Genomic DNA, 21732 nt, shown 5'->3' on the forward strand with positions numbered 1-21732 from the left:
TGGTCAAGGAATCACGATAAAATAGGGTTAAAACTGCACACCCCTTTAGTCCGAGGAAAGAAAAATGGGGAGTTATTACTCAAAAAAAACATATAGTTCCATGACATAAAATAGCTACCACAGATCTCACCTACACTTTTCCTTCCCCAGAATCACACTGCTGGCATAAAATATATCTAAAGGCATGCAAAAAAAAAAAAAAAAAAAAAAAAAAAAAAAAAAGCATACGGGCTCATGCACACTGCAGCTCAAAGAAACGGCTCCTACAGGCTTTGAGCTCTTATTTTTTTCTGCCTGGAAACTCCTCTCCATGTTAGCCAATGTGTCCATTCACACTATGGCTTTTTCAGGCATATGCTCTTACAAGCAGAACCCCCCCCCCCCCCCCCCCCCCACCAAACTTACGTTTTTGCAAGGCGCTAGTGGCCCAAAAAGCTCAAAAAAAGATTGAAAACGTGCAAAAACATTTGTTCCAGCTTTTTGTTTTGTTCATACAGTGGTTAAGAAAATACTATCTAGGAGGGTTTGTGTAAAAAAAAAAATGCTTATGCTCAAAAAAAGCTCAAAAAGGAGCTTGAGGGAGCTTGAAGTAGCTTAATAAAAACATGCATAAGAGCACAAAAAAGTACAACTGCCTGTAAAAGTAGCTTTTTTTTTAGCTGCAGTATCCATGAGCCCTTATAGACCTGAGGCACAGTAGCTGTTCTCCCTCAGGCACAGTCATTAGACACAAGCAGCCACATATAACAACTATTATCAGAGATATGTTATAAAGAGTTTTCTAATATATGATGACCAGAGGGATGAATCCTAAGAAGACTGATACGCATGACTGCACTGATCCATAAAACGATATCCAGGGCTTCTGCAATCAGCCATGCCTGTATCCATTAAGAATTCTTCAATGCGGCAAATAAGCCAGATAAAAGCACATAAAAACATTTTCCTCCAGCATCCAATATCCGGGCATTCTTCAGGAGTCCTTTCTTTCACCCAGAATATGCTGACGCTATAGGCAGAGAGCAGTTGCAAAACCACTCTGTTCCCTCCTTACCTTATGTACACTCTTGGGGTTCTCCAGCCATGCATAGTACATTTCCTCTACATAGTTAGAACTAGTCCCACTGAGAAAAGGCTCTGCGGCCACAGGCGTGCTAAGACACCTGATTTGTTGAAACGTCCTTGGGGTCACAGGCTGACTCTGTGACAGTAATCGTATAGTCTGAGAGGCCGTTAAAGGCCTAAGCTTAGTAACACAAGTCCTTAAATGAAACATATTTCTGTCCTTGTGGGAGACCGATTACCAGAACCTGGAAGGAAAAAAACAAACGTCAAATCCAAGAATAAAAAAGTGACATTAGAATCTGAGATCTGATCTGCGTTCTTGTGGTGTTATGAAAAGTTCACACAAAACACTTGTAATTATGTCAGCCTAGATGCAAAATCCTGTCTGCTGCAAGTTTTCATGTTATCAGTGTACCCTTCAAGTAAAAGGTGCCTACAGACAGTAGATGGCCACAATGCATGCAAGCTTTACCCACCAAAAGAAAAACATTTATTATAGTGCAGCTTGCCAATTCTTGGGATGTAATGGCTGCATTCATTTTTTTTCCCTTCTATTTTCATCTGGCGATCCAGCCAGTAAGTCTGCTGTTTTTCAAAACAAAAGCTCTCCCGTAGTTATAGATATGAGACAGACCATTTAAAACTGGCAGGGGTTCTTAAAAACGATCAGCTTTTATTTATGAAAAACCTATATCCCAAAAAAAAAAAAAAAAAAACTGCTGTAAGGCTTGGTTTTACACTATGAACCGCAAGTAAATTGCACAGGAACCGTGCCGCATTCCTGTTCAATTCACATGCAATTCGCTATGGTGAAATTTGATCCCATTCATTTTAAATGGGGTCAAATCTTACAGCATCACACCAAAGACATGCATGCAGCAATTTTGGAACCACACTGCAACCGGATTGAATGGTCCTTTTGTACCATGCGATCCGGTCGTGGCAAACACACAGCATTTGTGACCAGCATTTAGGATGTCATTAAGATTGCACCGACACTCACTTCGAATCACAACAAGGGCAATGCGAGTCGGATGTGGTACTGGAAACGCACATGGATTGCAGAGTTTCTGGTGTCCTGCACTACATTCATTGCAGCAGGACACCATAGACGTGCGACTTCCAGGGTCACCATTCCATTCTTCCTTGAACCATTGCAGGACCCAGGACGGGTTCCATCCCCTGTCAGCACTCTAGCAGCAGCTATGGATTTACTGTATACATAACCCCTCCTCAGCTGTTTAAAGTCCACACCAATAGCACATGTTGTAGCAAGGTGGCAAAACACTGGAGACAAGGACAGGGCTTCATGAGTAACAGGAAGAGCCTAATCAATGGCCTTTATTGGCAGGATTATTAGGCATTGGTCCAAAGAAAGCTGCAGCTTTAAAATTACCTAAAAGATACATGAACAGTAATAAATATTAAAGCGGAAGTTCCACCCAAAAGTGGAACTTCCGTTTGAAGTACTTCTAGCCCCCTGACATGCCACAATTGGCATGTCATTTTTATCCTTCCGACTTCAGTGCGCACCCCGACTTCAGTGCGCACTACAATGTCGGCGCCGCAAGGAGGAGGGGGAAAGAATGCAGGCTTCTGGCGGCCGCATCGCTGCACTGTGGGACAGATGAGTTGCTGTTTATTAAAAGTCAGCAGCTATACTTTTTGTAGCTGCTGTCTAAACTCAAAAAACAGTGGAACTCCGCTTTAACGTTTAAGCCTTGAATATAAAAAAATAAAAAAGAGCGATCGATCGATAGATATTATATATATATATATATATATATATATATATATATATATACACACACTGCTCTTTGCAATGGCCTCCACACAGCATTTTATTGACTACCCACCAAGTCCCCGTGAGTAGAGAGAGGAGAGGAGACTGCAGCCGGACACAGCCCTGGCTTGTTAACAGGCTCAGGTGTTGGGGGGGAGAAAGTTAGTGGGGAGTTTCTACCTTAGGGCAGGGGTAGGGAACATTTCTGGCTGAGGGAGCCATGAACGCCACATATTTTAAAATGTAATTCTGCGAGAGCCATACAATATGTTTAAAACTTTTTTTTTTTTTTTTAATCGATTAAATCGACGAAATTTCAATTATAACTGTAATATCCACATCTCCCCTACGATTGTCTGCTTCCTTACCACTACACAGGCAGGCAGATCCACGAGCAGTTGAGGCGGGTGATGATGACGTCAGCGCGCCGCTCACCTAGGCTGCCGCTGGGTGTACCAAGATGGCTGCAGCTCCGGAGCTAGGCCGAAGCTGCAGTTTTTCCTATTGGCTCAATCCACGGATCGGCACACCATGCAATCCGCGGATTGAGAGGTGAGAGCCAGATGTAGCCATCAAAAGAGCCACATCTGGCTCCAGAGCCATAGGTTCCCAACCCCTGCCTTAGGGTAACAAACACTTTAATGCATTTCCTTAACACTTCATATTCCTGATGTGTCTTCTGTACTATTTACTTGTATGAGAAAGTATCTTGTTCTATTTGCCATCTTATTGTTTACCAGGGAGTGGGGAAAAGTAGGTACCAATGACATAATCTGGGCCTCACTGTTGCCCCCCTGGGAAGGCTCTGTCACCAGTGCCCTGTTAGAAGAAAAATAAAATGAATGTACTATTTCCTGAGATCTCGCACGATCTTGGAATATAGATTTTACCCTGCTGCTGGTAAACGGACGTTTAGGAGCAGTTTGGCGGTTTCTTCAGCTGCCCCTGAACTCTCCTCTATTATCTTAGCAGTACGTCTACACAGGATCATTTCTAGACAGTTGAATTTAGAAGCAAAGATGCCTGTTGTTTTTTTTTTTCAAATAGACAAAACTCTAAGTGCAAACGTGGCAAAATGCAGCATGTAAATGCGGCAAAATGGACGTTTTAAACATCGGTTACTATCTCTCAAGTTAAATCGTTCAGGACAGGTTGTAAAAACGTCCCGTGAAGCCTAACGAGGAAGAGCTGGAAGAACATTTTGTAAATAATTAGGTTATTTGGCAACAGGTTAGTAACATGACTGGGTATAAAAAGAGCATCTTAGAGAGTTAGAAGTTCACCAATTTGAAAAGCTGCTTCTAAAGATTATTCTGAAATTGACAATGTTCCTCAATGTGAAATTGCAAAGATTTTAAATATATCATCATCTACAGTACATAATATCATTAAAAGATTCAGAGAATATCAGCGCACAAGGGACAAGGCCGAAACGCAGTACTGGATGCCAGTGATCTTTCGGCCCTCAGACAGAACTGCATTAAAAATAGAGGTCGACCGATATATCGGCCGATATTTGCCATTTTTTAAATAATCGGCATCGGCCGATTGTGCTGATAAAAAGCCGATTTAGAACTACAGCGGGACTTTGAAATGACTTCTGTAAGAAGTCAGTGTGAGTTGCCTGAGTCGTCATAGCAACACTTTCCTCCTCTCTGGGCAGACTGCCAAGAAAAGAACTAAATGATACAATGTTTACACTTGAATGAATGAAGTCATCTCTGTGTGTAGAAGTTCTCAGTTTAACCATTTAAAGACTAAATCTTTTCTGACACTTGTTGCTTACAAGTAAAAATCCTGTATTTTCTGCCAGAAAATCACTTAGACCCCCCAAAAATTATATATATTTTTTTAGCAGAGATCCTAGGGAATAAAATAGCGGTTGTTGCAATATTTTATGTAACACGGCATTTGCACAGAGGTCTTTCAAATGCATTTTTTTGGGAAAAAAATACACTATTTAAAAATAAAATAAAAACAGTAAAGTTAGCCCATTTTTTTTTTTTTCGTCCAAAAGTTTTGACTACCTGTTTTTATTTAATACATAGGTTTTTTATCTAAATCATACATACAAGTAAACTGATTGGAGGTTTGTTTTGTTTAATAAATGTTGAAATTTTCTGTATCACTTATGAAGGCTGCTTTCACACTGGAGCGTTGATGGTAAAACGCAAGTTTTAGCGGCTCTTTACCATCATTTTAGCGGTGCTATTTGGCTGCTAGTGGGGCACATATAACCCAGCTAGCGGCCAATGAAGAGGTTAAATGCGCCCATGAAGCACTGCTGCCAAATCGCATTGCATGCGCTTCGGCAGTGGTGCCCATTCATATCAATGGGCAGGAGTGGTGGAGGAGCGGTATACACCACTCCAAACGTGCTGCTTGCAGGACTTTTTTTTAACATCCTGCCAGCGCATCACATCAGTGTGAAAGCACTCTGTCTTTCACACAGACTGCAGGGGAGCCATTTTGCAGGCACTTTACAGGCGCTATTTTTAGCCCAAAAGCGCCTGAAAAACGCCCCAATGGGAAAGGTGTGTTAGATCAAGGGGGATTAAAAAAATAATAATAATAATAATAATAATAATAAATAAAAAAGGAAAAAAATAAATAAATAAAATAAAAATCGGCCTAACATATCGGCCCAAAAAAATCAGCATCATATATCGGCTATCGGCCGCCATGATTTCTAAATATCGTCATCGGCATCGGCCAGAGAAAAACCCATATCGGTCGACCTCTAATTAAAAATAGGCATGATTCCACTGCATGGACTCAAGAATGCCTCCAAAAATCACAGTCTGAAGACAATTTACTGTGCCATCCAAAAATGCAAGTTAAAGTTCTATCATGCAAATAAGAAGCCATATCTGAACATGATCCAGAAACACCGCCATCTTCCGTGAGGCCGGATGCCGTGAACTAGGCCGAAGCCGCAGCCTCGCCTAAAAACTCCTGCCCGCAGCTCCTCATGACCGGTGCGGTGCCCTTCAAAAATAAATAAATAAACTCGATTCGAATCGTGAATCAAGTTTTTTTTGTTTTGTTTTTTTAGAGAATCGCCCATCTCCAACTATGAGTGCCACGTCCCCTGGACTAAAGAGAAGAGGGACTTTTGAGGTACCAACAAACAATTCTTTAATAAAATCTATATATTTTATTGTTCCAAATAAGTGTAAAACCATAATTCATAAAAAGACAAAAAGGAATAAAATTGTCCTCTCTTAAGACCCTCTTGACCCTATATTGATTCTATTGATTAATTTTTTTGGCACCTCAAGTCCAACTTGCTCCTTTCTCTTTAAAATATAATATAGGATTTTGGTGCCTTTTGGTGATCCTTCATTTTCTATAAATAGAGACATTCTAGCTTGCTATTAGCACATTAATATGCATTAATGCATATGGAACTTGCAGCTTGCACATCTAGAAAAGTACCATGAATGCTAAAAGACATGTTCAGGTATTAGAGCGGCATGTGCTCCCATCCAGGCCTTTTTCAGGGAAGGCCTTACATTTCAGTAGAACCATGCTAAACTGCATATATGACAACATCATGACTTTACAGAAGAGTACAGGTGCTTAACTGGTCTGCCTGCAGTCCAGACCTTTCACCAACTGAAATCGTGTGGCATCTTGAAATGAAAAATATGACAAAGACCCATAACTGTTGAGCATTTAGAATCCTATATCAGCAAGGATGGGACAGCATTCCTCTCCCAAATATCCAGCTAATGGTCTGCTCAGTTCCTAGACATTTACAGAGTGTTGTTAAAAAAAACTTTTTATGAAACACGTTGCTGCCGTTACTTTCAAAACTACCTCATTCTTTTTTTTTTCTTAAAATGGTACATTTTCTCAGTTTGAACATTTGATATGCTGTCTATGTTATAGTGTGAATAACATGGGTTTATGAGATTGTCAAATTATTGCATTATGTTTTTATGTAGATTTTACACAGCGTACCAATTTTTGGGAAATCTGAGTTGTAATTGATACTGTCATTTGTTAAGAGGGGGGAGTAGGCCTTTTAAGTGTTCTCAGAGTACTTTTTTCAGCAATGACTTGATATTTCCATGTATAATGCAAACTTGTGCAAAACCCGCAAACCCATATATCATCGCCAACAGTGTGCACAGCACTTCTTTTTTTTTTTTTTTTTTTTTTGTTTAACAATAGTAGCAAACGATGAGTGTTGCAGCAGAATCAGACAGAATTTACTGTATAAACAGTATATGATAAAAGGTGCTAAAGCCCTTTATTTATACTGCACTACAGGGAAAACGGTCGGGCCTAACTAGAGACACATCACTAGCTAGAATAGACAAATTAAAAGGGAAAGAGGAAAAAAAAAGAAAATTTACTGATTGGTTGTGGTGTTTAAAACAAATTTGCTGTATTATTGTAAATGCTAGACTATATATAATATTAATTTATGATCATTGTAAGAAATTACCATGCCCAGTAAACTATATATTTGTAGGAAATGTATGTAAGTAATATATATTTATATGGGATTAATAACATGCGAAAATACATGGCGAGATGGTTATGAACATAGCTGGTCTAAAGTATGTTTGTGTACTATATAGGACAAGATTGCCACTTGCCTGCCTTTTCGTAGTATGTCAAAGCCAAACGTGGTAATAGTTGTTGCATTGTTATTAAGATTGCCCCTTTTGTCTTGGTGGCTGCTGACCAGACACTGTGTCTCCATTGTGTTATAAGGTGTTAACATGATAATTTGGGGACTTTTTAACCTAAAGTCTAGGATAATGGCAGACTTAATGAACGTAAACATGCTGTAGACATCAGGTCACCAAAGACCTTTCTTTTATAGTTTAAGCATCATAACAAAGTAGGCTTGAGTTCCATCCAGTCACGTTCTTGAGAAAGATTTGATTGGACCAATCAGAGTTTGCTCAATGAAGGCAAATGGAGGGAACTAGCGTAAAAATGGCAGACTGGACTTTGGTGAACCTGGGAGGGAAGCTGGACTGGTAACCCGACTGGGAGCTTGACAAGGGAGCCACTGACAAGAGCAGGACTTGGGGAAGACTTGATTGGCAGACCTGATTGAGGACAGTAGTAATATTGTATAAGCTTGTGGGTTTAGGATCAGCTGATTGGGTAGCGTTGCTGTGAATATGTGCCTGTGAGTTATTTTCCACTTAAAATCGTTTCTGTAGTATTGGTGGTATGTTTTTCGTGGTCCTGCTGATATTCTTTGCTTGCCCGTTTTATTCCTCTAAACTTTGTATTGTTTTAACTAATGTTTCCTTATCTGTGACAAAGCTGTTCAAGTTAATTTGAGCAATATAATCTTTTTCACCTACAGTCTGCGGAAACCTTCATTTTGTTTGCAAATATTAAAGATTCTAACTACCAGAAATAATGAATCCATACATTTAAAGAGCACCGGTCATTACAGATCCATTATGGCAGCACCTGTTATTGGGCATCCACTCGCCTGCGTCGCGCACCTTGTTGTGTCACTGTTGCATCACCAGCCGCCCCATTAACGTTAATGGAAATGTCGGTGAGTCAACAGCGGGTCAGTCGGTGAGTCTACAGCGGGTCAGAGGAGGAGCCCCTGTAGGGCAGAGATGACCGTTGCTCTAAATTATGATTTAAATCAAGCCTTTTCACTATTGATTTAAATCAAATCCACCCTACCCACAAGCCCCCCTTCAAAAAATGACATGCCAAATGTGGCATGTCAGGGGGTCAGGAGTCCTTAAAGTGGAAGCTCCACTTTTGAGTGTAACTCCGCTTCAATTAAAAAAGCGCCAAGCAATCACTTTAAGCAGACCTTTACAGCTCCTCTCTTTTGTTCTGTAGATATTGAGGTGGGGCTAGTCAGGCTATGCAGTTTTTGAAAGTAAGTGCTAAGTGGGATGGTCTGACTACTACAATCAAGTTTAAGTAAACCCCTACAATAAACATCTTTATTTTGCTTCCTTTGGTCTTCTAAAAAAATACAATTGAAAACACTGGGCTTTATTTACTAAAGGCAAATCCACTTTGCACTACAATTGCTCTTGAAAGTGCAGTCACTGTAAATCAGAGGGGGGACAACGCAAGGAAAATAAACAGCATTTTTGCTTGTAAATGATTGGATGATAAAACCAGCAGAGCTTCCCCTCATATCTACAGCGACTGCACTTCCAAGCGCACTTGTAGTGCAAAGTGGATTTATCTTTAGTAAATCAACCCCATTGCATCTGTTTGATAAGCTCAAAAATATCTGTGGATCATTAAAAACAATTCAAAGCCTTCACGTGGGAGGATGAGGGGATAGGTTACATGTTCCCCATACCAGAAAGTACCAGGTGCTATTTTTTCTTGCAGGCCAAACAAAATTGCTGTAGAGATAAGCTGTTAATTTGTTGTTCCCTCCATGAGTAAAGCAAAGGTTTCTTCTAAGGGCTTGTAGATACTTACACACTTTGTTTTGAATGCAGTTGCCACACCTAGAATGTGCAAAATGTTGGGGGCAATTCAGTAAGGTATTTGCAATACATTTTTGGCAATGTGGATGTAGTCAAAAGCCTTGAACAAACCCTTGTATGGGCAGGCGGATGTCAGCCGAGATGTGTCTGAACACCCACCTGCCATCCGATCCGACAAAACAGATGGATGGCGAAATGTTCGTCATCTGTCCAGAAGATCAGATGAAACCAGGCAGGTTTCGTTTTCATCCGATCTTCCCATAGGAGGAGAGCAGAACTCCGATAGGTCCATCCGTGCACAGCGAGCAGAGACAGACCTGTCACCAGCATGCTCAGCGGGGATCAACGGAGCGATCCCCCACGTGTGAAAGGGGCCTAAAACGTCAATAACCATTCAATGCAGGTGTATCTTTCTGGTCCATGTGTTTTAGAATACAGCGATCGGTCTACCTGAAGGGAATGTTTGGTGAATGTCATTTTCACAGCCTTTATAAACATGCCTGCCAATTGTTATAGATAAGAGTGGGAAAAGATTTGCTCCCTTTCCCCAGTGCGATGCCAATTCCCATTAGTTTGTGTCTAAGTGTTCATTATTTTGAAAATAAAACAGTCTATGATCCGATTTGTGCCTAGTGTTAGGCCGGTGTCCTATCACATTGTGTCCCCCATTGGATAGTGTCCACTGTGTACTGCACATGTGCAATACACAGGACACACAGATTCTGAAAATAGCCGAAGATGAACGGCGCCTGCGCCGTGAGTCCAGGTTCTAGCCCCACCATCCAAGTGGACATAGAGTTGGAAAAAAAAGAGCTGAGCGCAGCGAGGCCGAGCCCGTAACATGGCGAGTGGCCCTCTAATATTGGCAGCCCTATGTCCGCTTGGATGGTGGGGCTACCACCTCAACTCATCTTTGGAGATTTTCCGAAGCCTCTTCTGCTTCGTACTGCGCAAGCGTTGCGCATGCGCAGTACGGGGCAGACAGTATACGATGGCAGGACACTATATGCCAGAACACTGGCAATAGCTGGAGCTATTTTCCTTCCTGCAACCATGGGAGGTGGTGGTGGGGGGGGGGGGGGTTCTGGGGAAGCCTAACCCAGCCACAATGCAATGATTATTGCTAGCTGCTGTAACAAGAAATAGCAATATTTGCATGCAACATCCAGCAGGCTAGCTGTAACCAAGTTGATCAATCGATCGACTTGGGTACATTCAGCCTGCCCAATAATGATTCGAGTCTATGGCTGGATTTCGATTTTAGATCCAACATGCTGTCTTCAAACAAAGAATAAAAAAAATTCCTAAGTCTAGCTATGATATATTATAAATACCCAGGAACTCCACATACTGTAGAGGAACAATGTTCTATTCTATCTCAAAATAGCTATGTGTATCTATATGCAAGATAAATATAATTTTCCAGTAATCTGTATGGATACAGACCGCGGTCCTAAAGTACAAGGCTGCAGTTCCTGTCTCCAGAAGAACTGATCCTCAACAGTTCCTTCTACACACAATTTTCCTTGCTCAAAAAAGGTTTTGGGCATTTTCAAACTTAAAGCTAAACAGTGTTCAGTTTGACGGATACATGTATTCTAATCAGCACAAATCCCTCTCACTGTTTGCTGTATTAAAGAGCTCTGTAAATATAGAGGTTACAGAATGGTATAATTGAAAATGGCCGATATTGTGGGAAGACAGTTAGGGTTGGTTGGGGGGAAAGTAACTTAGAATGTATGAGGGATTATATACTGTATTCAGTACATCTCTGCAAAAAAAAAAAAAAAAAAGAGAGGAAGAAGCAGATTCAAGTACAAAAAAAAACTAAAACAAAAAATAAATAAAACGTATCTACCAGAAATGCACTTGGCTCCTAATGTCCTACTGTGGGCTGAAAAGAAACGGCCCTGTCCAGAGAAACAGACCACAATAAAAAGCCAACAATAGGTTCCAGCACTGCACTATATAAAGCATTTTTTTTTACTTTGCTTGCTGTTTGAGAGCTCGGCTGAGGTCACACTGATGTGATGTAATGCATTTCCCACAGTGTGAACCCGAGCCTAAACTTCACTACCTGTGTGGTGAAAAGGTTGCTGTCAGGGCACCAAGTAAAGGCAAATCAGAGCCCCAGACAGCAGTAAAACCGGACAGGGGTTCTAATCCTTTCCCAATATATAAAAAAATGGCTATTTACATCTGCTGTGGGTACTAATATTTTTAAATAAAGTCACACCTTACAATTTTCAGTTCTAGATGTAGCAGGTTGATAGGTATATGTCCACTGTCCACGTTACCCACATTATATGCAACTTCTGCCAGAAGCAAAGATATCCAGGATTTCAACTAAGCAGCAGATCATGGGAACTTGACTTTTATCATTTTTGGCTGAAAGGACCCCAAAATTAAACAGAAAAATATTTGCCCATAAAACAGGAGAATGCTCATATACAATCACCTACAGACAAAATGCATGCGTGTAATCATACGTGTGCAAAATATCCAGAGTTAGTGGCAGCTGCTGCTGGCAAACACCCTATTCCACTCCAGCGATGTTGCATGAGAACCTCGGGTGCCCAGGACGTTACCTCCTGATAGGAGATAGAGCAGCAGGCGCCATTGTCTCCAGATGCTGTCAAAGTCAGTGAACCAATGAGGAGGGAGGGGGCAGGGTGGGGCTGAGCCACGGCTCAGTGTCTAAATGGACACACAGAGCAACGGCTTAGCTCAGATGCCCCCATAGAAAGCAGCTTGCTGTGGGGGCACTCGGCGGGGGGGCAGGAGCGCCAACGAGGGACTCAAGAAAAGGAGGATCTGGGCTGTTCTGTGCTAAACCACTGCACAGAGGTAAACATGATGTTTGCCATTTTTAAATTAAGAAAAAAAAAAACACAACCACAAGACTTTAATATCACTTTAACCACTTGATGTCCACGCTATAGCTGAAAGATGGCTACAGCGTGGGCCTCAAATGCCAGGAGGGCATCCACATACGTCCTCCCATTCCCAGGGCGGGCACGTGCACAGCGTGCTCTGATCACCGAGCTCTTGGGACTTGGCTTATAACAGAGCAGGGTAAAGGCAGCAATCATCTTATTACTGTAAGGTGTAACGTATTAGACCACACGGTCATGCAATGTCGATAACTAGATGTCCTCACAAATATAAGATATGATATGTATTGTTACATGAAAAAGCTGCTGTTTTTTGTTTCTTTTGTGCGTTTGTTAATAAATAAAAACGATCCGATTTAAAAAAAAAGGCGGCAATCGTAGTGGGCCCTTTACCACATGATCTGCCGTCAGCCAATGACAGCTGATCACGGAGGTAAATAGAAGCCAGGTACCGGCTTCACTAAGGGGCATCGGTCCCCCAAGTGCCCATCAGTGCTGCAAATCTGTGCCCACCAGTGCCATCTATTAGTGCCCATCTGTACTGCTAATCAGTGCCACATTATCAGTGCCCATCAATGAAGGAGAAAAATTACCCGTTTGAAAAATGTAATCAAAATAAAAAAAAAATTAAAAAAATAGTTTTGTTCAAAATTTTCGGTCTTTTTTTGTTTAATTAGCAAAAAAATTAAAAATAAAACAGTGGTGATTAAATACAACTAAAATAAAATTATTTTTGTGTGAAAACAATTACAAAAATTTAATTAGGGTAGAGTTGCATGAGCGCGCAATTGTCATTCAAATGGTGAGAGCAATGAAAGTTGGAAATTGGCCTGGTCAGGAAGGAAGGGGGTATAAGTTCCCAGTAAGCAAGTGGTTAAAAGGGGCTCTAGTGCACCAGAAGTATCCTAAGCTTGTGAGACCAGAACTTCCTTTATCTGGTCAAGCTGAAGCCTTTCCTGAAAGGTTCAATAGAATCTCCAGATCAGCTGGAGGTATATTTTGGGTGAGCCTCAGATATTCATCATAATGGTAATGCTTAAAACTCCAACAGAGGCCTCCCAGGCAATATCTGCACAAGATAAACAAACACATCCATAGTCCCCTCTCTGTTGTAGCACTAGATCTTCCTTAACCACTTGCCTACTGGGCACTTAAACACCCCTCCTGCCCAGACCAATTTTCAGCTTTCGGGGCTCTCACATTTTGAATGACAATTACTCAGTCATGCAGCACTGTACCCAAATTAATTTTTTTGTCCTTTTTTTCCCACAAATAGAGCTTTCTTTTGATGGTATTTGATCACCTCAGGCTCGGTTCACACAGGGGGCGACACGACTTGCCGCGCCGCGACCTGACAAGTCGCCCCCGTTCTGTACTACGGAACCGTTCTAAGAGGAGCGACTCGAGTCGCTCCGACTTAGAAAAAAGGGTCCTGTACTACTATTGGGCGACTTGCATTGACTTCTATACAGAAGTCGTTTGCAAGTCGCCGCTGAGGTCGCGGCAAGTCGTGTCGCCCCCTGTGTGAACCGAGCCTCGGGGTTTTTTATTTTTTGCACTATAAATGAAAAAAGACCGAAAATTTTGAAGAAAAAAAACAAATTTTTCTTTGTTTCTGTGATAAAATTATGCAAATTATTAATTTTTCTTCATAAATTTTGGCCACAATTTATACTGCTACATATCTTTGGTAAAAAGAACCCAAATTAGTGGATATTATTTGGTCTTTGTGAAAGTTAGAGAGTCTACAAGCTGTGGTGCGAATCATACAAAATTGATCACATCTGAAGTACTGGTGGCCTATCTGATTTCTTGTGACCGAACAAGCCAGGAAAGTACAAATACCCCCCAAATGACCCCTTTTTGGAAAGTAGACATTCCAAGGTATTTAGTAAGAGGCATAGTGAGGTTTTTGGTGTTGTCATTGTTTTCCCACAATTCTTTGCAATATGAAGATTTATTTTTTGTTTTTCATTTTTTTCCCCACAAAATTGTCATTGTAATAGGTTATTTCTCTCACATGGCATGTGTATACCACAAATGGCACCCCAAATTAAATTCTGCTACTCCTCCTGAGTATTACGATACCACATGTGTGGGACTTTTTCACAGCCTGGTCACATAGAGAGACCCAACATGCAGGGAGCGCCATCACATCTAAATTGTTGACTACCTATTACACTTTTGAAGGCCCTGAAGCACCAGGACAATGACACGTGACACTGACGGCACTGATACATGGCACTGATGTGACACTGACGACAGATTGCACTAATACGTGGCACTGATGACATGTGACACTGACAGGTGGCACTGGGGATACATGGCACTAGGGACAGGTGGCACTGGGGACACGTGGCACTAGGAACAGATGACCCAGTTAGGTGGCACTGGGGACACATGGCACTGGCAGGTGGCATTGGGGACAGGTCGCACTGATAGGTGGCACTGAGGACAGGTGGGCGCGTGTGTGTGTGTGTGTGTGTGTGTGTGTGTGTGTGTGTGTGTGTGTGTGTGTGTACACTCAGCGTCAGTCGCTGCGGCTTGAGCACGGAAGCTCTCCCTCCTCACACGCTGTCTCTGTGTGAGGAGGGGAGCCGGCGATGAGAGATGATCTCATATGTTTACATATGAGATCATCGCTCATTGGATAGCCCGATCGAGTGCTAAATGGCCACTGTGATTGGCCATTTAGCACGATCTGTGATTGGCTGTGTACGAGGGACACAGCCAACACAGAACTTCCCCGATGCGTGCCCGTGGCGGCGTGCATTAGGGAAGTAAACAGGAGGACGTCCAGGGATGGCCTCCCGGCATATAGCGTCCACTCTGTAGCCGTCTTTTGGCTATAGGGCGGGCGCAAAGCGGTTAAGACATAGATGGAGCTCAACATGCTACCTTCTAGAATAAGCACAGAAACCTTACAGCAGTGGTCATCAACCCTGTCCTCAGGACCCACTAACATAACTGAAATACATCACAGGTGATATCATTTGCTGCTCAGTGATTGCAGTATTCTAGTCTGCATTTCCCCAAGGTAATACATAAAACCTGGCCTGTTAGTGGGCCCTGAGGACAGGGTTGATGACCACTGCCCTGCAGGACACCCAATTTCCACCCAACGTATGTGTATTCCACATTCGGTATTACATCACTCACTAATGGATTGTAAACTGGTAATTACCACTGCAAAGTCAGTAATAAAAAACAAAAGGATTTCAGTTTTGGATGAAGGGGAAAAAAAAATATCTTGGTATGTAAAGTCTTTGTTCCTTACCAGCACATTTGTACACTATACACCTGATTGGCACCCAATCATGCCCCTCTCTCCCAGTCTAAGGGCTCCTATATGGAAGGAATTGACCTAGTCCATTTCCGATACTTACATGTTAGATTTAAGAAAATACAAAGATGATGAATACATTAAAGAACACTTAAGCTGCATGAATGTGTTTTTTTATCAGAATTATTAAGCTCCCCTACACTTTTTGCTCAAGGTACGATTTAAGACGATGTGTAGGAATGCTGGGTGACAATTCTTAAAGCAATTATGAGCAGTGCAAATCTGGAGCAATAAAGAGTAATGCCGCGTACACACGATCGTAATTTTGGTCGGTATAAAGCTCCGATGGTTTTTCTTATGGAATTCCGCTCAAGCTGTCCTGCATATACACGGTCACACAAGTTCTCTGAACTTTCGTCCGTCAAGAACGCGGTGACGTACAACATTACAATGAGCCGAGAAAATGAAGTTCAATGCTTCAGAGCGTGCGTAGGAATTTTGCACATCCGAATTTGTACAGATGATCGGAATTTCCGATCGGAAATTTTTCCAACCGAAAAATTGAGAAGATGCTCTCAATCTTTTGCTGGCCGAAATTCTTCCAGAAAAACTCCGATGGAGCATTCACACGATCGCATTTTCCAACCAAAAGCTCTCATGGGACTTTTGCTGGCGGAATTTCCGACCGTGTGCTACAGGGGATTACATCAAAATGTTGTTGGGTCACCTTCTGAAACATTGCTATAACACAGAAGGGTGTGAAACATTCTCCCACTAGCAGTCAGAAAAACAAAACAAAAAAAAAAAAAACTGACGTTTCTTGGTGAACTGTCAGGGACTGGCTTATTGCATAACAATACAAAAAAAAAAGTTATTTTTTTCCTCCTAAATGTTCCTTTAGACTATTTTACATGTAAAATATTTCCAATTACAGCCCAACTTATGAATGCAAAATGACATGTTTTGTAGAATAAATAAAAACAATTTTTCTCCTGTAAATTAGAAAAAAAAAAAAAAAAAAGTCAGACAGTTGTCACCAAGTCAGTGCTGATTTCAACACAGAAAACTAAAAACATGTCTACCTACTTTACTATCTGGAAACATTCCAAGTACTATCAGAAAAATAAAATCCTTTTCTGACCCAAATATAATATATTTGGATCCATGAAGTCTCCAAATATATGAGCAGCTTTTCTATGGGAAAGTGTTGGAAGCTGCAAAAAAATAAACTCTGACACGTCTGCTTGGGCTGGCCTGCTACAGGGAATCTGGTGGTGACCTTCAAAAGAAAGACACAGAGGCCTGACGGACATGGGCCAGGCCTGAGCTTGCAAATCTCTACAGAAATCAGGTTTTCAAAGGGCTAAATCAATACCGGGTTCTATTTATCAAAAGCTGAGACATTACAAGTACATTCTCTCCTCTCACCCAGGGTTTCTGTGATACTGTAGTTTGTTTGGACCAAGCTGGTCCAAATTAAATATTTCCTTCTCGGAGTGCCAGTGTCTCTAAGCACTATATGCAACTTCAGCTACATACAGTAGACAGTGCTGGATTCTGACAGAAAACTTTCGGTCTTCCATCCAGAATAAAGCAGTTAATCTGAGCAGCGCTCAGCTATTCTTAGGCAACTTTGTGTTCTGTGAATGAATACAAAACTTCCTCTGATTGGCTGATGTCATCAGTCTGCCTCATCTTAAGCTACATGCAGTACATTATAGTGCTTAGGCTACTTTCACCCTGAGGCGCTTTCACGCAAAACCTATTTCCATTAAAAACAATGAATGCTTTTACACTGGAGCAGTGCGCTGGCAGGGCGGTAAAAAAGCGCCCCTCTCCATTGAAATGAATGGAAAGCTCTTCAAAATCGCTCAGTGTTTTACTGGAAGTTTAGAAGCGCCTCAGTGTGAAAGGCTCCTTGGAGCAAATGCAGAACTTAGTGAAGGAAATCGTTTGTCTGGACTAGCTTGGTCCCAAAAAAACATTTAAAGTCAGAGCCTAGGTTCCCAGTTGACGCCTATTTCGTGGAAACACGCGGGTGGAGCCATCTGTGACATCATTCTACACGAGCTGACTGGCGAGAATCACCGCCGTACCTGCAACTGTTTGTCTCTTGCTTATAAGACTCTTTGTAAGTGTAAGGCCACTTTGCCACTGAGGCGCTTTTGCACTAAAAATAGCACCTGAAAAGCGCCTGTAAACTGCCTCTTCTGCAGTCCAGTGTGAAAAGTCCGAGTGCTTTCACACTAGGGCCGTGCGCTTGCAGGTCAAGAATAAAAGCCCTGCAAGCAGCATCTTTGGAGCGATGTACACACTACTCCTAAACCAGCCCTGCCATTGAAATCATGCTTTGTGGACGCTTTCAACCCTTTTTCATCTGCTAGTGGGGAGTTAAAAGTGTCCGAAAAGCTTTACCATCAACATGGCCAGCGCCTCAGTGTGAAAGTAACCCAAGTGCATCTTGTATCTTTTAATAAATGCTGGTTTTGAACATATTACACTACAAAGCATTCCTTTTTCTATGTATGCTGGGAGTGACTGAATCTGTCAACTTGAAGTGTAAGTAAACCCCCCTATTGTTTTCAGCCAAGGAAGCTGCCATCTTTGCCTCTGTTTAATATAAAACTACCATGTTGCTGCACATGTGATCAGTCATGATACCAGCCATTGGATAGTTTAACAGTTTGATTGAGAGCACAACCAATGGGAGTGTTACATTTCCGGCATGCCCTGGAAATGACACTGTTTTATGGATGGGTTTACTTCTGCTTTAAGTTCCCGATACCCATGGATTGACATGCTGCTATGAACGGACTGCAATGTGTCTCCCTCCTGCTGCTGCAGCTTGTGGGCAAAAACAGAGCAAGTGAGTTCTCTATAATTTGAGATCAAACCCTTCCCGTAAGAGGCGTGTGGTTTATGTGGGGAAGGCAATCACAAGAGCACCCATTCATGTTTTTTGTTTATGGTGTGGAATCACTTGGACACACATTTTAGAACTGGATTATCTGCCGGGGTGATAGTGTCTCCAATGTTTTCAGTGACTATTATTTTTCTTTTGGTTGATATCTATCACACTAAGTTGAGCACCAATTTCGTTTTGTTTTTCACAAGTGATTTTTTATTGATTTTACCGATTTATTCTTGTAATTCTGAGGGACTCTCAAGAAGCACACTAGGTTTTTTTCTTGAATAAACGATTTAAAAAAGGCAAAGAAAACTGAGATCCGCTTTGAAACCTGCCCTAGAAAAGTGACACAAATTAAAGTTTAGAGCCAATTGGCTGATGTTGGGTAATATACAAAACCTTCTAGTTACTGTGATAAATTAAAGTATATGTCTGCAAAGTTTGTGTTGATCTGCTATAAATCCAGTGAGCTCCTAGTTTCCTATGCTGCGTCTTCTCTAGTGAAATCTCAAACAGCGTTGTCAGGCCTGCCTATGATCTATGCAGATAGACTAAAATAACATACTACCCTTTCTCTACTTCCATAACATAATAATCCTTCACCAGAAATCATTGAATTCTTCTCAATAGAGGCAAAATTGAAGGGAAACATAAAAGGTAGGTGTTAATAGGGTATAGTTAGGAATCTAAATAGTGCTGTCTTTTGGGGGAAAAAAAATAATTTAAAAAAAATGGTAATTTCATCCAGAACTCATCTTTAGAAATGAAAACATTTCATTTAGCCAGAGTTCTCTACAGGTGTCAAAGGGGAGGGTTATTGTTGGTAATGGATGCAATGAGCCCAAAAGCAGATTTTGTGCAATCGTCTTTCTATAGCCTATAAGAGAGTGGGGAATGCTTAGCTGACTATATAGACTGCATGCACTTCAGTGTTGATGTGGAACTAAACACAGATTTAAGTTTCCTAAGCCCTTGTACACACGGTCGGAGATTCCGACGGAATGTTTCCTATCGGACAGTTTTGTCGGATATTCCGACTGTGTGTCGTCTGCATCGAACTGTTTCCGTTGGAATATCCGACGGACCAAGTTTTCCAACTTGCCGGTAAAATTTTCCGACAAAATGCTCCGATCGGACATACTCAGATCATGTGTAGCCTACTCCGACGGACAAAGTGCCACGCATGCTCAGATCAAATTCCTAGACCAAAGCTATTGGCTACTAGCCTGAACGTAGTCCCGTCCTAACGAAATAACATAATCATGTTATGTACAATCGGATTTTCCGACAACTTAGTCCGGCCGTGTGTCTGCAACATCAATTCCAGACCTCTTCCGGAATTAATCAGATGGAATTACTCCAACGGATTTCGTTGTCAGAATCTCCGACCGTGTGTACACGGGCTTAAAGACGTTAGAAGAAAGCCTACCTCCAGGTTTGATTGTAAACAGCACAAGTCAAACAACAAACTATTTCCATGCACCCAACTGTCCCTTCAGTATAAACTGTATGTAGCATCAGCTATACTAAAAGAGACTTAGGCTTGTAAAAAAACAAAAACAAACCTAGATTGTTGTAGCATATTGATCTAATGCTGCATCTGAACTGCTGCCTCTAGACAGAGAATTGAGCAATCAAAGACTGATCGCTCAGCTCTCGGGCCCTCAGCCTGCATAAAGCTGGTGACTGTCAGTGGCTCTCTGCTCTTCCTTTCCAGCACTCACTGGAGCGCTGGGCTGTGGAGTGGGCGGGTGAAACTGGCTCAGGCCCTCTGGATATTTCCCAAGCCTCGCTCAGCTGAGTAACGTCAGCCAATAGCACACTTTAGGCCGCTGTCGGCTGAAAACGTGTCACACAAGTGCAGAATGGAATGTACTCCTGTGATCACCAGGAGAATTAGGGCCAAAATAGCTATGGCTATACCTTTTTTTTCTTTAAATATACAGCTCTGCGCTCCAGCGGCACAATAAAGGGACTCCCTGTCCCCATAATAAATACAAGTGAGGCTGGAACGCTAATCAGTCCTTCACAGGAAGTCTGGTATTTTATGTGTATACAAGGCTTCCTCTGATTGTGATATCTGCTTGCCTCTGCAGCTCAGCCAATCTCTAACGCAGTCAATCAGTGAAAGCCTTGCATTCATTCATAAAAATACAAGACTTCCTGCGAGGGGCTACTCAACTGGAAGTCTCCATACTGCTGGAACACAGTACTGTATACTATATGTAGCTCATGCTACAGATTATACTGCTCTGATTTGATAGTAAAGGATATAATTTGGCTTGGCCCAAATGAAGAGAGATAGCCCGGCCGCCGCTCACCACACCCAGCCCAACATGCTTCTCCCTGCCCATGATTAAGCCCCGGGAGGCAGGATGAAACACAGAGTTATGGTCTGGCTGAATCTAACTGAAGCTGCTTTTACCTGCTAACCACTCAGGCCAGGTAAATGTGTGTGAAGGCTTGGCTATCTCTTCTGATTTTTGCCGTATGCTTTTGGTCTGGGTGGACCCTTCCTCAGCCTGCACCCCCACTAGTCAGCAGCATCAAACTCAGACTGACAACCTGACTGGGGGAACAATGAGTAAGCATGTTTAGTGTGAAACGCGTCTGCTGAGTACCCAGTCGGTTGGGTGTCATGCTTTTTAAATTCATGGACTTCTAATAAACGTCAATTTCTATATTTCAGATGTGCCCGCCATTCTTCTCTTTATCACATGGATTCTTTGGTCACGGACCAAGGCAGGCACCCGACCCTTTACAGCAGTGTTTGAGAGCTTCCATTAGTTTGGAGCGGTATGAGTGGGGCATTTATCATTGGTCCAGTTGAACTTTGTAAAGTTAAATGAAACCTGCAGTTAGGCTTTTTAAATAAATACTAAATCCTTAAAGGGCTAATCCAATTTTGGTCTGTCACTCCTTTCTGTAGTTCTATGGTTTGTAGTACTTGCACTGCAAAGCTTGGAAACCTGTGTAGGCCACTCAATGTATAGGAACAAAGTCCAGTGCTTGAGTGCCGGTTGGGAAGGGAGCTTACCCTATGCTCCAAACAATACTGGAAATGATGTGTTCTGATAGCTGCACATCTGATCAAATCCTGCTGTGAGATGGTAAGGGGTAGTCTCAGGCCAGACCCACGCTCCGCTCCTGGAGCTTATGCATAGGGATTCATGCGTCTGTTTTGGGGCAGAGCAAAACATGTTGGAAGCTTGGGTCGAGACTGAGACTGCCACTTACCATCTCACAGCAGGATTCAATTGGATGTGCAGCTATTGGGGCACTTGTCATTTTTGCAGTATTGGTCTGTTAAAGGAAGCTGAAACATAGCAAGATCAACAGGTAGGCTA

General features: G+C 42.0%; 1 protein-coding gene across 2 annotated transcripts in view; it reads right to left on the reverse strand.

Moving 5' to 3' along the window:
- The window catches only part of OGDH (oxoglutarate dehydrogenase), a 122030-nt gene that overhangs the window by 88315 nt on the left and 11983 nt on the right, over positions 1 to 21732 (reverse strand). For both annotated transcript variants that reach the window (XM_077469667.1, XM_077469669.1), the window contains exon 2: positions 1055 to 1310. In XM_077469667.1, the coding sequence (XP_077325793.1) occupies positions 1055 to 1276 (222 nt within the window). In that variant the 5' untranslated portion in view covers positions 1277 to 1310. The remainder of the gene's footprint in view (positions 1 to 1054; positions 1311 to 21732) is intronic.

This window comes from Lithobates pipiens, unplaced genomic scaffold (assembly GCF_037356315.1).
Source record: "Lithobates pipiens isolate NorthernLeopardFrog02 unplaced genomic scaffold, aLitPip1_a1.2 Scaffold_8, whole genome shotgun sequence".
Taxonomy (NCBI): Eukaryota; Metazoa; Chordata; class Amphibia; order Anura; family Ranidae; genus Lithobates; species Lithobates pipiens.